The sequence below is a fragment of the Myxine glutinosa genome, chromosome 2, assembly GCF_964187855.1.
Source record: "Myxine glutinosa chromosome 2, kmMyxGlut1.1, whole genome shotgun sequence".
NCBI classification, from domain to species: Eukaryota; Metazoa; Chordata; class Myxini; order Myxiniformes; family Myxinidae; genus Myxine; species Myxine glutinosa.
This window is the reverse complement of record NC_136262.1, coordinates 139,973,816-139,989,285: the sequence shown is the minus strand read 5'-3', so window position 1 is coordinate 139,989,285 and position 15,470 is coordinate 139,973,816. Positions and strand designations below refer to the sequence as shown.

The 15,470-nt window shown below is 56.8% G+C and overlaps 1 protein-coding gene across 2 annotated transcripts in view; it reads right to left on the bottom strand.

Moving 5' to 3' along the window:
• The window catches only part of DIS3L (DIS3 like exosome 3'-5' exoribonuclease), a 247,804-nt gene extending 233,711 nt beyond the window's left edge, over positions 1–14,093 (bottom strand). Inside the window, exon 1 of one of the 2 annotated variants that reach the window (XM_068107004.2) lies at positions 13,828–14,093. In XM_068107004.2, coding sequence (XP_067963105.1) covers positions 13,828–13,951 — 124 coding nt within the window. In that variant the 5' untranslated portion in view covers positions 13,952–14,093. The remainder of the gene's footprint in view (positions 1–13,827) is intronic. The other variant, XM_068107003.2, reaches the window with a different exon arrangement.
• Between the last annotated feature and the right edge of the window lie 1,377 nt (positions 14,094–15,470).

The following is a 15,470-nucleotide window of genomic DNA, read 5'->3' as shown; positions in this document are numbered from 1 at the left end:
TGCAATGCAGAGTCAATCTAGTGGGAAACACATATTTAGCCTACATAGAATAAGGAAATAAACTATTTAAAAAGATATATCGTGGCCTGTGTGTAAGTTTCATGGAATTAACTAGGAGGACGGCTGCGACCATTATTTACATTACGAGGGTGTTACACACAACAAAACCATACTTTTCACATTCGTTACACTTTCTCCAAAATTGTCACACTTCTCAAAACCGTTACAATATATATATATATATATATATATATATATATATATATATATATATATATATATATATATATATATATATATATATATATATACACAGACTTGGCATTTAATATGGAATTGTGGCGGGCACAAGGGGTAATAATTCCGCGCACCAATGGGTGGCGCGAGCGTCCAGGCGGGGAACTGAAATGCATGCCCCGCCTTTCGGCCGATCGGCCACGCCCGGGGGCAAGGCGTGGCCTCGGGACATATATGCGGGCTCTAAGCTTGAGCCTGCCCAGTGCTGATATGCGAGCTCTTAATAAAGACTCTTGTTTGTATCCACGCGTTGTGGCCTACCTCTCTGGCAATCGAGTCGTGTGTGCACAGCACCACACTGGTGACCCCGATTGGTTCAGCCGTTGCTGACCCCCGAACACACCATGGCTACCAACGCCGTCGCAATCAAACTCCCGGAGTTTTGGGAAGCGCAAGTCGACGTTTGGTTTGTGCAAGCCGAAGCTCAGTTCCAACTCCGGGGCATCATGGTGGACGAGACCCGGTACGACCACGTGGTCGTCGCCCTCGGGCCCGGCACTGCCGCCTGCGTCGTGTCCATCCTTCGGCGCCCGCCGGGCATCCACAAGTACGAGGCACTCAAACGTCTCCTCCTCGCCACGTTCGGGCTCACGGAGATCGAACGTGCCGACCGCCTCCTGGACCTTCCCGCCCTCGGCGACACATGACCATCCGTCCGGATGGATTTCATGCTGTCCCTGCTTGGAGACCAGCGCCCGGATTTCTTGTTCCGTGCACTTTTCCTCCGCCAGCTACCGATACAGGTGCGCCTCACGCTGGCCGGTTCCAAAATCACGGAACCCCGCGCCCTGGCCGGAGAGGCCGACAAGTTTTTCGCGGCCTGCGACACGCGGTCGGTGTACGGTGCTGCCGTAGTGGATCCCGGTGCAGAGGCTACAGCACCCCCGGCTTCCCTCGTGGCCGCTGCTGCGCCCCGCCCACTACCGCCGCCGCCACCACCACCGCCGCCGGCATGGCCGACACGGCCGCCACCGCCGCAAACCTGGTGCTACTACCATGCCAGGTTCGGCCGCAAGGCTAGAACGTGCCGCCCGCCGTGTTCTTTTGACGGGGTGGGAAACGACCGGGCCGGTGCTCACTTGCGGCCCTGAGCGTCGGCCATTCCGGCAGCCTCCTGTTCATCACGGACACCTTGTCTGGGTGCCATTTTCTTTGCGACACGGGAGCGCAGGTAAGCGTCCTCCCTGCCTCCGCGTCCGACAAGCAAGCCGCGGGCCGGGGCCCCGCTTTGCTTGCTGCCAACGGTACACCCATCCGCACATTCGGGAAGCGTTGCCTCTCGCTGCGGTTCGGAGGGCAGCGCTTTCAATGGTCGTTCGTCACCGCCAGCGTGCCAATGGCCCTGCTCGGCACGGACTTCCTATGTGCGCATGGGCTGTTGGTCGACGTTAAGCGCAGCCGTCTCGTCCAGGCCGAAACCTTCAGCTCGCTCGCTTGTTCGCTGAGCGGCTCGTTGAGCAGCTCGTTGAGCGGCTCATCGAGCGGCTTGCCAAGCGGCTTGCTGAAAGGTTCCGTCCCGGCGAGGTTAGTCTGCACGCTTCCGGCAGCGGACGAGTTTACCCGCCTCCTCGCCAGTTTCCCGGCCCTTACGCGGCCCACCTTCTCAGCAGTGGCCGTCCAACACGGGGTGGAGCACCAAATCCCCACGGTCGGGCCGCCGGTCTACGCCCGGGCACGCCGACTCGACCCCACGAAGCTCGCCATGGCGAAAGCGGAGTTCGCCACGCTGGAACAGCTGGGTATTGTACGGCGCTCCAACAGCGCTTGGGCCTCTCCTATGCACATTGTGCCGAAGCCCGGCGGCGGATGGCGGCCGTGCAGTGACTACCGCCGGCTCAATGATGCCACCACCCCCAACCGCTACCCGGTCCCGCATATCCAGGACTTTTCCGCCCGGTTGGCAAACACGACCGTGTTCTCCAAGGTGGACCTCATCCGGGGCTACCACCAGGTCCCCGTACAACTGGACGATGTCCCAAAGACGGCCGTCATCACCCCTTTCAGCCTCTGAGTTCCTGCGGATGCCTTTCGGGTTGAAGAATGTGGCCCAGGCGTTCCAACGGCTCATGGACAGCGTCTTGCGCGACTTACCTTTCATCTATGTCTACCTGGACGACATCCTAGTCGCGAGCGCGTCCCAGGAGGAGCACCTGCTCCACCTCCGCACGCTTTTCGAATGCCTGGGCCAGCATGGCCTGATCATCAACCCCGCAAAGTGCCGTTTCGGCATCGCCGCCATCGACTTCTTGGGGCACCGCATCACCAGGCACGGGGCCGTCCCTTTACCGGCCAAGGTGGAGGCGGTCAGGGGTTTCCCTCACCCCCGCACGATCAAGGGGCTCCAGGAGTTCCTGGGCATGGTAAATTTTTACCACCGCTTCGTGCCCCACGTCGCCCAGCTCCTCCGCCCCCTACACGAGGCCCTCCGGGCCAAGCCGGGCAAAGGTGACACCGCCTGGTCAGAGCCGATGGCCGCGGCATTTGCGGGCGCAAAGCTGGCCCTGGCCAACGCCACCATGCTGGCGCACCCGGCACCCGATGCACTGATCGCCCTCACCACCGACGCGTCGGACTACGCGGTGGGCGCGGTACACGAGCAGTGGGTGCGTGGTGCTTGGCAGCCCCTGGCGTTTTTTAGCCGGCAGCTTCGCCCACACATAAGCCACGACAGCACCTTCGACCGCGAGCTGCTCGGGCTCCACCTGGCGGTCTGACACTTCCGCCATCTGCTTGAGGGCCGCCCGTTCACGGCTTTCGTTGATCACAAGCCCCTTGTGTTCGCGATGGCCAAGGTCGCCGAGCCATGGTCGGCCGGGCAGCAACGTCACCTCTCTGTCGTGTCCGAGTACACGACGGACATCCGTCACGTCACGGGTAAAGACAACCCGGTGGCGGATTGCCTTTCCCGGTCCATCGTGCACGCGGTCCACCTCGGGATCGACTATGCCCAGATGGCGGAGGACCAGACCGCCGACCCCGGCGTCCAGGCCTTGCGGACCACCGTCACGGGCCTCCGCGTCACCGAGGTGCCGTTCGACGTCGCGGGCGCGGCCCTCCTGTGCGACGTCTCCCTCGGCCGGCCTCGCCCCATCGTGCCCGCTGGCTGGCAGCGCCCGGTTTTCGACGCCATCCACGGCCTGTCACACCTCGGCACGAAGGCCTCCCAGAACCTCGTCGCGGCGAAGTTCGTCTGGCATGGCCTCAGGAAAGACGTCTGTGACTGGGCCAGGACGTGCCTCGCGTGCCAGCGCGCAAAGGTCCACCGCCACACCCGGGCCCCGTTGGCCCCGTTGGCCCCGTTTACGGTGCCCGAGCGTCGGTTCGACCACGTCCACGTCGACTTGGTGGGACCTCTGCCCCCCTCGCGGGGGTTCACCCACCTCCTCACCATGGTGGACCACACCACCCAGTGGCCGGAGGCCGTGCCCTTGGCGGCGACGACTGCGGCTGACATCGCACACACTTTCATCGCCACGTGGGTTGCCCGGTTTGGTGCCCCCTTGGACATCTTGTCCGATCGCGGCCCCCAGTTCACCTTGGAGCTCTGGGGCGCGGTGGCGCAAGGGCTCGGCATCAAACTGCACTGCACCACGGCCTACCACCCCCAGGCCAATGGCCTGTGTGAGCGCTTTCATCGCTCCATGAAGGCCACACTCCGGGCCAGCCTCCACGACGGCAGCTGGGCTGACAGGCTCCCCTGGGTCCTGCTGAGCCTCAGGACGGCACCCAAGGACGACCTGCGCGCGTCCTCGGCGGAGCTGGTCTTCGGACAGCCGCTGCGGGTGCCAGGCGAGTTTATCCCCGACTCCACGGCTCCTTGGTCCGCAGCGCAACAATGCTCCACCCTGCAGGAGGCCGCCAGGAGGTTCGCCCGTGCCCACGGCACACCACGGTTGCCCGCCCTCCAATGTCGCCCCGGAGCTTCGCACGGCGGAGTACGTTTTCATCCGACACGACGCCCACCGGGCACCGCTGCGGCCCCCGTACGACGGGCCTTCCCGCGTGCTGGAGACTGGGAACAAACATTTCACCGTGGACATCGGCGGTGCCCCGGATCGTATCTCCGTGGACCGCCTCAAGCCGGCCCACATCGATCTGGACCACCCCCCGCAAGCAGCTCTGCCTCCGCGTCGAGGCCGCCCCCCCCGGTGGTCAGACCCCCGGCACCCCCCAGCCCGCCGTCCCGCTACCCCGCAGCCCTGCACGCATCGCCAGGGGGCGTATTGGCCGGGTCATCCGGCTTCCCCGCAAGCTCACCCTTCAGGTGCACGGGAATTCTGGGGGGGGCGCATGTGGCGGGCACAAGGGGTAATAATTCCGTGCACCAGTGGGTGGCGCGAGCGTCCAGGTGGGGAACTGAAATGCATGCCCCGCCTTTCGTCCGATCGGCCACGCCCGGGGGCAAGGCATGGCCTCGGGACATATATGCGGGCTCTAAGCTCGAGCCCGCCCAGTGCTGATATGCGAGCTCTTAATAAAGACTCTTGTTTGTATCCACACATTGTGGCTTACTTCTCTGGCAATCGAGTTGTGTGTGCACAGCACCACAGAATATTTTTATTTTCTTGACGAGTTTACTTTCTTAACTCCGTATATCAATCTGGTGAGTTTCTTTTACACTTTGGTGATTTATTTGTTAAAAGAACCATGTCACTGATTGTCTGTCGCAGCAAGAAGTCAACAACAAGATTATATCACAGGTGGCGTGGCAAAATGTACAGACAGGTGCATTTGATGGTTGGCTTCACAGTCGGGTATACAAGGGTTGTTGCGTTCTGTATTAGTGGAAAACAACTGCTGCACGTCTCCAAAAGTTATTGCCGCTTCCTCTGGAGATGGTCCGTCAACTCGACAATGCTGCTTGTCATGGAGTGGTGGCTTTACGAAATTACGGCATGAAACAGCGTGCTATTGCTCGGCAGTATGGCATCACTCAAGGTCAGGTGTCAAAGATCCTGAAACGAAATGCTCAGAGTGGTGTCCCTACTCCAATACCGAGGCCAGGACGTCCCCGCAGAACCACAAGGAGGGACGATCGCCAGCTGCACCGGTTAGTCCGCAATGGCCGTACCAAGTCAGCTAATCGGCTTAGGGCTGAGTGGCAGCAACTGACAAATGTGCCTGTATCCAGAAGGCTAGTCAACCAACGACTGGTTTAAGCAGGCTATCGTGCCAGGTGTCCCCTGAGAAAGACACGCCTGACCAGACAACACTGCCAGCGCCGATTGCAGTGGGCCAGAGAGCACCGTCAATGGCAGCCAGGACACTGGAATCACGTGATCTTCAGTGACGAGTCTAGATTTCTGGTCTATCGTCAAGATGGCCACGTCCGAGTGCGCAGACAAGTGCATGAAGCCTACAACAAAGATTGCATAGTGCCAAGAGTCCAAGCTGGAGGTGGTGGGGTGACCGTTTGGGCTGCTTTTCATGCAGGGGGCAAAACCCAGCAATGTCCCCGGATATGAATCCGATAGAGAACTTGTGGGCAGAATTAACGCATAAAATCGACAACTTGGACCAGCAGCCGACCTGTGTGCGTGAATTGCAGCAGACTATTGTCACTGCATGGCAAGCGATTCCTGTCCAAACCCTGGCAAATCTCGTGAACAGCATGCCTCAACGTGTACGTGCTCTTCTGAATGCTCGTGGGGGTTACACGAAGAACTGAACTGTAATTTTACTGTCCGTAATCCCAGTCGTAATTTAACTTTTGTTTTTGTTAAAAAAAAATTTGGCTAATGTGCAAAATAAAGAGATACTTCTGGAAAACGTACAGAAGTTTAACACAGTACTTTCCATGAATTGAGTTCGATATCAGTTTACATCACTTTCAAGGATCAATTTATTAGTTTCGAAATGTCAAATGTGGTTTTTGTTTCTTTTAAAGGTCACATTAACAAAATCTAGAATAATTTCAACATAATTCCAATGAACTTTTGGTTCTAAGACATCTTGAAAAGTAAGTTCACCCCCACAAAAAAATTATTCCATATTAAATGCCAAGTCTGTATATAAAACACAGTTTGTGTGTGTGTGTGTGTGTGTGTGTGTGTGTGTGTGTGTGTGTGTGTGTGTGTGTGTGTGTGTGTGTGTGTGTGTGTGTGTGTAATGTTACCGATAGACTCCTAAACGGAGAGGCTCACGTGCTTGATATTTGGCATAGACATGGCCATTGAGCCTGGGAAGAGCATGGCCTACCTCAAAATATTTGACGAGATCCATATTTTTTATTCATATTTACCTCAGCGCATTTCAGCGAGGAATATTATACACGGAATCTGAGCAGAGGCGCTGATTCGGAGGCGCGCTGAAGGCAGAGCAGCGCGCTGATTCGCTCAGAGCGATCACGTGATGTCCCATCCCCGCCGCCAGACCATATAAATATATATATAACACAGTTTGTGTGTGTGTGTAATGTTACCGATAGACTCCTAAACGGAGAGGCTCACGTACTTGATATTTGGCACAAACATGGCCATTGAGCCTGGGAAGAACACGGCCGACCTAAAAATTTATTTCATAATATTTTTTTACCATATTTTTACCTCAGCGCATTTCAGCGAGGAATATTATGACCGGAATGGCAGAGCAGCATGCTGATTCGCTCAGAGCGATCACGTGATGTTCCAACTTTGCCGCCATAATCTCACAGTTATGCGTTCGCACATAATTCAGTTTTTTCACATTTCAGCGAGGAACATTGCCATTCACACCACATAGGTTTTTTTTTCTTTCATCTTTAGATCCATATTTTTTGCCATAACATATCGCATTATGGCTCTCTCGAGCTCGAGTTAGCCAATCACCTGGTCGCATGAGGCCACGTTGGCCACGCCCACGAGACGACGCAGAGTTGCAATCGATCGCTCAGAGTGATCACGTGATGTTCCTTGCCGCGCGATTGTGTTTTTTCACATTTCAGCGAGGAACATTGCCATTCACACCACATAGGTTTTTTATTTCTTTCATCTTTAGATCCATATTTTTTTTCAGCTAGGAATATTATACACGGAATCTGAATCGGTGGCAGAGCAGCGCGCCGATTCGACGATTCGACGATTCGACGATTCGCGGGCCCTCCCCCCTCCTCCCCTCCCACTCCACTCCCCCCTACCCCTCTCCCCCTACCCCTCCCCCTCCCACCCCTCTCCTCTCCCATCCCACCCCTCTCCCTCCCCCCCTCCCCCCTCTCCTCCCCTCCCCCCTCCCCCCTCTCCCCCTCCCCCACGTTTATACACGGAATGCCGGGTACTTCCCCCTCCCCCCCCTCTCCTCCCCTCCCCCCCGTTCCCCTCCCCTCCTCTTCCCCCTCCCCTCCCCTCCCCCGCCCAGCAATGCCGGGTGCTTCCCCGCCCAGCAATGCCGGGTGCTTCCCCCCCCTCTTCTCCCCTCCCCCCTCTCCTCCCCTCCCCCCGTTCCCCTCCCCCCTCCCTACGTTCCCCTCCACCTCCCCCTCCCCCTACCCCCCCTCCCCCTTCTCCTCCCCTCCCCCCTCTTCTCTCCTCCCCTCCCCCCTCTTCTCTCCTCCCCTCCCCCCTCTTCTCTCCTCCCCTCCCCCCTTCTCCTCCCCTCCCCCCTCTTCTCTCCTCCCCTCCCCCCTCTTCTCTCCTCCCCTCCCCCCTCTTCTCTCCTCCCCTCCCCTCCCCCCTCTTCTCTCCTCCCCTCCCCCCTCTTCTCTCCTCCCCTCCCCCCTCTTCTCTCCTCCCCTCCCCCCTCTTCTCTCCTCCCCTCCCCCCTCTTCTCTCCTCCCCCCCCTCTTATCCCCTTCCCCCCCTCTTCTCCCCTCCCCCCCCCTCCTCCCTTCCCCCCCGTTCCCCTCTCCTCCCCCACCCGGCAATGCCGGGTACTTCTGCTAGTTGAACATAATCTGAGCCGGTGGCAGAGCAGCGCGCTGATTCGCTCAGAGCGATCACGTGATGTTCCATCCCTGCCGCCAGACCATTGAACATAAAACACAGTTTGTGTGTGTGTGTAATGTTACCGATAGACTCCTAAACGGAGAGGCTCACATACTTGATATTTGGCACAGACATGGCCATTGAGCCTGGGAAGGACATGGCCTACCTAAAAATATTTGACGAGATCTATATTTTTTATTCACATTTACCTCAGCGCATTTCAGCGAGGGATATTATACACGGAATCTGAGCCGGTGGCAGAGCAGCGAGCTGATTCGCTCAGAGCGATCACGTGATGTTCCATCCCCGCCGCCAGACCATTGAACATAAAACACAGTTTGTGTGTGTGTAATGTTACCGATAGACTCCTAAACGGAGAGGCTCACGTACTTGATATTTGGCCCCCTCCCTCCCCCTCCTCTCCCCCCCTCCCCCTCCTCCTCCCCCTCCACTCCCCTCGCCCTCCTCTACCCTCCCCCTCCTCCTCCCCCTCCACTCCCCTCGCCCTCCTCTACCCTCCCCCTCCCCTCGCCCTCCTCTACCCTCCCCCTCCCCCCGCCCTCCCCTCCCCCCCTTCCCCCTCCCCCCCTCTCCCTCCCCTCCCCCTCCCCCCGTTTCCCTTCCTTCCCCCGCTTCCCTTCCTTCCCCCGCCCGGCAATGCCGGGTACTTCTGATCGTTGAACATAAAACACAGTTTGTGTGTGTGTAATGTTACCGATAGACTCCTAAACGGAGAGGCTCACGTACTTGATATTTGGCCCCCTCCCCCTCCCCCTCTTCTCCCCTCCCCCTCTTCTCCCCTCCCCCCTCTCCTCCCCTCCCCCCTCTCCCCCCCCCCGTTCCCCTCCCCTCCTCTTCCCCATCCCCCTCCCCTCCCCCCTCTCCTCCCCTCCCCCCCCTCTCCTCCCCTCCCCCCTCTCCTCCTCTCCCCCACGTTCCCCTCCTCTCCCCCACGTTCCCCTCCCCTCCTCTTCCCCCTCCCCTCCCCTCCCCCGCCCGGCAATGCTCTCTGATCTATCAGAGACTTCAACACGACCGTGGACACTTGATATTGATATTTGGCCCCCCCCCCCCCCTTCCCAGCCCGCCGTCGAGTTAGCCAATCACCTGGTCGCATGAGGCCACGTTCTCCTCCCCTCCCCCCTCTTCTCTCCTCCCCCCTCTTCTCTCCTCCCCTCCCCCCTTCTCCTCCCCTCCCCCCTCTTCTCTCCTCCCCTCCCCCCTCTTCTCTCCTCTCCTCCCCTCCCCCCTCTTCTCTCCTCCCCTCCCCCCTCTTCTCTCCTCCCCTCCCCTCCCCTGCGACACCCAGGCGTTCATCCGGGCCACGTCCGAGTTAGCCAATTTGTGTGGGCCGCCCGTTGAGCACCACGGGCGGCCCACACCAGTTGTCCAGTTGTCACTATCCAATTACGTGTACCAGCCCCCTCTCCCCTCCCCCCCTCTTCTCCCTACAGTACAGTACTAGATGTCTTTACTCCCCTCTTATTTACTCCCAAGCTATTCATCCTGGTCCTGTCACTATCCAATTGGTAAATAGCTTTCCTACATGGGATAACATCCCAAATACTGTGTACTTCCCCCCCCCCTCTCCTCCCCTCCCCTCCCCCCCGTTCCCCTCCCCCTCCCCCTCCTCCCCTCCCCTTCTCCCTCCCTCCCCCCCTCCCCACAACTCTCCCCTCCCCCTCCCACCTTCTCCTCCCCTCCCCCTCCCCCCTCTTCTCTCCCCCCCCCCCTCTTCCCTCCTCCCCCCCCTCTTCTCCCCCCCTCTTCTCCCCTCCCCCCCTCTTCTCCCCTCCCCCCCCTCTTCTCCCCTCCCCCCTCTTCTCCCCTCCCCCCTCTCCTCCCCTCCTCTCCCCCCCCTCTTCTCCCCTCCCCCCTCTCCTCCCCTCCCCCCTCTCCTCCCCCCCCCGTTCCCCTCCCCCCTCTCCTCCTCCCCCCCCCCCCGTTCCCCTCCCTCCCCCGCCCGGCAATGCCGGGTACTTCTGCTCGTTGAACATAATCTGAGCCGGTGGCAGAGCAGCGCGCTGATTCGCTCAGAGCGATCACGTGATGTTCCATCCCTGCCACCAGACCATTGAACATAAAACACAGTTTGTGTGTGTGTAATGTTACCGATAGACTCCTAACGGAGAGGCTCACGTACTTGATATTTGGCCCCCTCCCCTCCCCTCCCCCTCCTCTACCTCCCCCCCCCTCTCCCCCTCCCCTCCCCTCTCCCCCTCCCCTCACCCTCCTTTCCCTTCCCCCTCCCTCCCCTCCTCCTCTCCTCACCCTCCTTTCCCCTCCCCCTCCCTCTCCCCCCTCTCCCTCCCTCCCCCTCCCTCCCCTTCCCCCTAACCCCCTTTCCCTCCCCTTTCCCCTCCCTCCCCTTCCCCCTCCCCCCCTCCCTCCCCTCCCCTCCCCCTCCCCCCGCTTCCCTCCCTGCCTCCACCCGGCAATGCCGGGTACTTCTGCTAGTTGAACATAAAACACAGTTTGTGTGTGTGTAATGTTACCGATAGACTCCTAAACGGAGAGGCTCACGTACTTGATATTTGGCACAGACATGGCCATTGAGCCTGGGAAGGACATGGCCTACCTAAAAATATTTGATGAGATCCATATTTTTTATTCATATTTACCTCAGCGCATTTCAGCGAGGAATATTATACACGGAATCTGAGCCGGTGGCAGAGCAGCGCGCTGATTCGCTCAGAGCGATCACGTGATGTTCCATCCCCGCCGCCAGACCATTGAACATAAAACACAGTTTGTGTGTGTGTAATGTTACCGATAGACTCCTAAACGGAGAGGCTTACGTACTTGATATTTGGCCCCCTCCCTCTCCCCTCTTCTCCCCTCCCCCCTCTTCCTCCAGGGGGGGGGGGGGCTGTGGCATGGGAAGAGAGGGGGATGTGGCACGGAAAGGGAGGGGTAGGGAGGGGCTGTGGCACGGGAAGGGAGAGGGCTGTAGCACGGGAAGGGAGGGGCTGTGGCACGGGAAGGGAGGGGCTGTGGCACGGGAAGGGAGGAGGCTGTGGCACGGGAAAGGAGGGGCTGTGGCACGGGAAGGGAGGGGGCTGTGGCACGGGAAGGGAGGGGGCTGTGGCACGGGAAGGGAGGGGGCTGTGGCACGGGAAGGGAGGGGCTGTGGCACGGGAAGGGAGGGGCTGTGGCACGGGAAGCGAGGGGGCTGTGGCACGGGAAGCGAGGGGCTGTGGCACGGGAATGGAGGGGGATGTGGCACGGGAAGGGAGGAGGCTGTGGCACGGGAAGAGAAAGGTGTGACACGGGAAGAGAAAGGTGTGACATGGGAAGAGAAAGGTGTGACACGGGAAGAGAAAGGTGTGACACGGGAAGAGAAAGGTGTGACACGGGAAGGGTGCGAGATGTACATAGCTCGTTACCTGTTGTACAATGTGAATGTGTGCACACTGCACAGTGACATGGGAGGGGATGATGGTGTACCAGTACCTAGTTACCTCTCGTACAACATGTGCACAGTGACATGGGAGGGGTGATGGTGTACCTAGTTACCTCTCGTACAACGTGTGCACAGTGACATGGGAGGGGTGATGGTGTACCTAGTTACCTCTCGTACATATGCACAGTGACATGGGAGGGGGTGATGGTGTACCTAGTTACCTCTCGTACAACGTGTGCACAGTGACATGGGAGGGGGTGATGGTGTACCTAGTTACCTCTCGTACAACGTGTGCACAGTGACATGGGAGGGGTGATGGTGTACCTAGTTACCTCTCGTACGTATGCACAGTGACATGGGAGGGGGTGATGGTGTACCTAGTTACCTCTCGTACAACGTGTGCACAGTGACATGGGAGGGGTGATGGTGTACGTGTACCTAGTTACCTCTCGTACAACGTGTGCACAGTGACATGGGAGGGGTGATGGTGTACCTAGTTACCTCTCGTACAACGTGTGCACAGTGACATGGGAGGGGGTGATGGTGTACCTAGTTACCTCTCGTACAACGTGTGCACAGTGACATGGGAGGGGTGATGGTGTACCTAGTTACCTCTCGTACGTATGCACAGTGACATGGGAGGGGGTGATGGTGTACCTAGTTACCTCTCGTACAACGTGTGCACAGTGACATGGGAGGGGTGATGGTGTACGTGTACCTAGTTACCTCTCGTACGTGTGCACAGTGACATGGGAGGGGTGATGGTGTACCTAGTTACCTCTCGTACAACGTGTGCACAGTGACATGGAAGGGGGTGATGGTGTACATGTACCTAGTTACCTCTCGTACAACGTGTGCACAGTGACATAGGAGGGGGTGATGGTGTACCTAGTTACCTCTCGTACAACGTGTGCACAGTGACATGGGAGGGGGTGATGGTGTACCTAGTTACCTCTCGTACAACGTGTGCACAGTGACATGGGAGGGGGTGATGGTGTACCTCGTTACATCTCGTACGTGTGTGTGCACAGTGATATGGGAGGGGATGATGGTGTACCTAGTTACCTCTCGTACGTGTGCAGTGACATGGGAGGGGGGTGATGGTGTACCTAGTTGCCTCTCGTACAACGTGTGCACAGTGACATGGGAGGGGTGATGGTGTACCTAGTTACCTCTCGTACATATGCACAGTGACATGGGAGGGGGTGATGGTGTACCTAGTTACCTCTCGTACAACGTGTGCACAGTGACATGGGAGGGGGTGATGGTGTACCTAGTTACCTCTCGTACAACGTGTGCACAGTGACATGGGAGGGGTGATGGTGTACCTAGTTACCTCTCGTATGTATGCACAGTGACATGGGAGGGGGTGATGGTGTACCTAGTTACCTCTCGTACAACGTGTGCACAGTGACATGGGAGGGGTGATGGTGTACGTGTACCTAGTTACCTCTCGTACAACGTGTGCACAGTGACATGGGAGGGGTGATGGTGTACCTAGTTACCTCTCGTACAACGTGTGCACAGTGACATGGGAGGGGGTGATGGTGTACCTAGTTACCTCTCGTACAACGTGTGCACAGTGACATGGGAGGGGTGATGGTGTACCTAGTTACCTCTCGTACGTATGCACAGTGACATGGGAGGGGGTGATGGTGTACCTAGTTACCTCTCGTACAACGTGTGCACAGTGACATGGGAGGGGTGATGGTGTACGTGTACCTAGTTACCTCTCGTACGTGTGCACAGTGACATGGGAGGGGTGATGGTGTACCTAGTTACCTCTCGTACAACGTGTGCACAGTGACATGGAAGGGGGTGATGGTGTACATGTACCTAGTTACCTCTCGTACAACGTGTGCACAGTGACATAGGAGGGGGTGATGGTGTACCTAGTTACCTCTCGTACAACGTGTGCACAGTGACATGGGAGGGGGTGATGGTGTACCTAGTTACCTCTCGTACAACGTGTGCACAGTGACATGGGAGGGGGTGATGGTGTACCTCGTTACATCTCGTACGTGTGTGTGCACAGTGATATGGGAGGGGATGATGGTGTACCTAGTTACCTCTCGTACGTGTGCAGTGACATGGGAGGGGGGTGATGGTGTACCTAGTTGCCTCTCGTACAACGTGTGCACAGTGACATGGGAGGGGGTGATGGTGTACCTAGTTACCTGTCGTACGTGTGCACAGTGACATGGAGGGGGTGACGGTGTACCTAGTTACCTCTCGTACAACGTGTGCACAGTGCGCTATGACACGGCACGGCCTCGCGCAGGTAATGCTCGCGCACGACACGTCCACCGAGCACGTTGCGCACGCGCATCTCCCGCTGCCTCTGCTCGAGCATCTCAAAGAACACAAACGCTCCACGGGCCCCGCACTCACACAAGGTGTTGCGCACCTGAAGCACCTGATCTCCGAAGGTGTCTGATTATGGGACAAAAGGATTTTATAATTTTGTTTCCGGGTTTTTGCAACTCTGGTTTGATGTTGGTTATACACCTTTACCCCTTCGCCTTGATCATTAAACTTTCTAAAAAGGCCAAGTAACGGTAAATGAAAAAATAGCACCTGTTATGTCTTGCACGAGATTTAATTGGCTAACGTGTGTTAAACGATGAATCTTTAAACTCGATATTTTCTGTTAGTCGGAAGTTTAACCGAGAACCCATTACGAAGTTGTTCCGGGTTTACAATTGCGAGTGTGTTTGTTACTCAGATGTGTGTGTTTGTTACTCAGATGTGAGTGTGTTTGAGTGTTACTCAGATGTGAGTGTGTTTGTTACTCAGATGTGTGTGCTTGAGTGTTACTCAGATGTGAGTGTGTTTGTTACTCAGATGTGAGTGTGTTTGAGTGTTACTCAGATGTGAGTGTGTTTGTTACTCAGATATGAGTGTGTTTGAGTGTTACTCAGATGTGAGTGTGTTTGAGTGTTACTCAGATGTGAGTGTGTTTGTTACTCAGATGTGAGTGTGTTTGAGTGTTACTCAGATGTGAGTGTGTTTGTTACTCAGATGTGAGTGTGTTTGTTACTCAGATGTGAGTGAGTTTGAGTGCTACTCTACCCTGTTGGAGTCGTTTGAGTGCTACTGTGAGTGTGTTTGAGTGCTACCCCACCACGAAGACAATGGGGAGGCAAAGCACAAACATTGGTGGCAGAGCAGGGCCGAAGAGTTCGGTCTATTTCGTCACAGTTGACAGACGCCTGGTGTCAACAACCACGTGTGTGTATGTGTGTGTGTGTGTGTGGTTTTTTTTTTAGAGGGGCGGAGGCAGTTTGATTAACACAAGTGACGTGGTAACACTCGAAAACACCCAACTCGGATTCAATATCGCGATACGTTACCGATAAACAGAACAAGCACACTGCAATCGATACCTACAGACCAGCCAAATTCAATTACGGTTACCTTGAATGTCTACCAACTGCCACATCCTCGAACAGTGCACACCTCTACTCCCACTGATTTGAGGTGCTTATGCAATTCCATTTTAACTAGGTGTACACTCTATATACGATCACTTCTGCTATTACCTTCCCAAGAAGACCACTCCAAATATACCCTGCCCTGCCCGGCCTGTATTACTATAGGGGGGAGGAGAGAGAGGGGGGAGGGGGTAAGGTGAGCCATGGAGTAAGTTCAGCTACCACCGACTGACCCATTTATGTCGCTGCATTGTTCTCCTTCGTCTAAACCTGTTTTTCCATAACATCAACAAGCAAAGTATGGAACTTGTTGTTGTGAATACTTATGTTAACTCATGAATAGATGGTGCCCACCTTTCAGCTCTCTCCATCCTAGCACTTACAGTCGTAGGTGGCTCAACTTATCCCATGGCTCAACTTACCCGATGGCTCAACTTA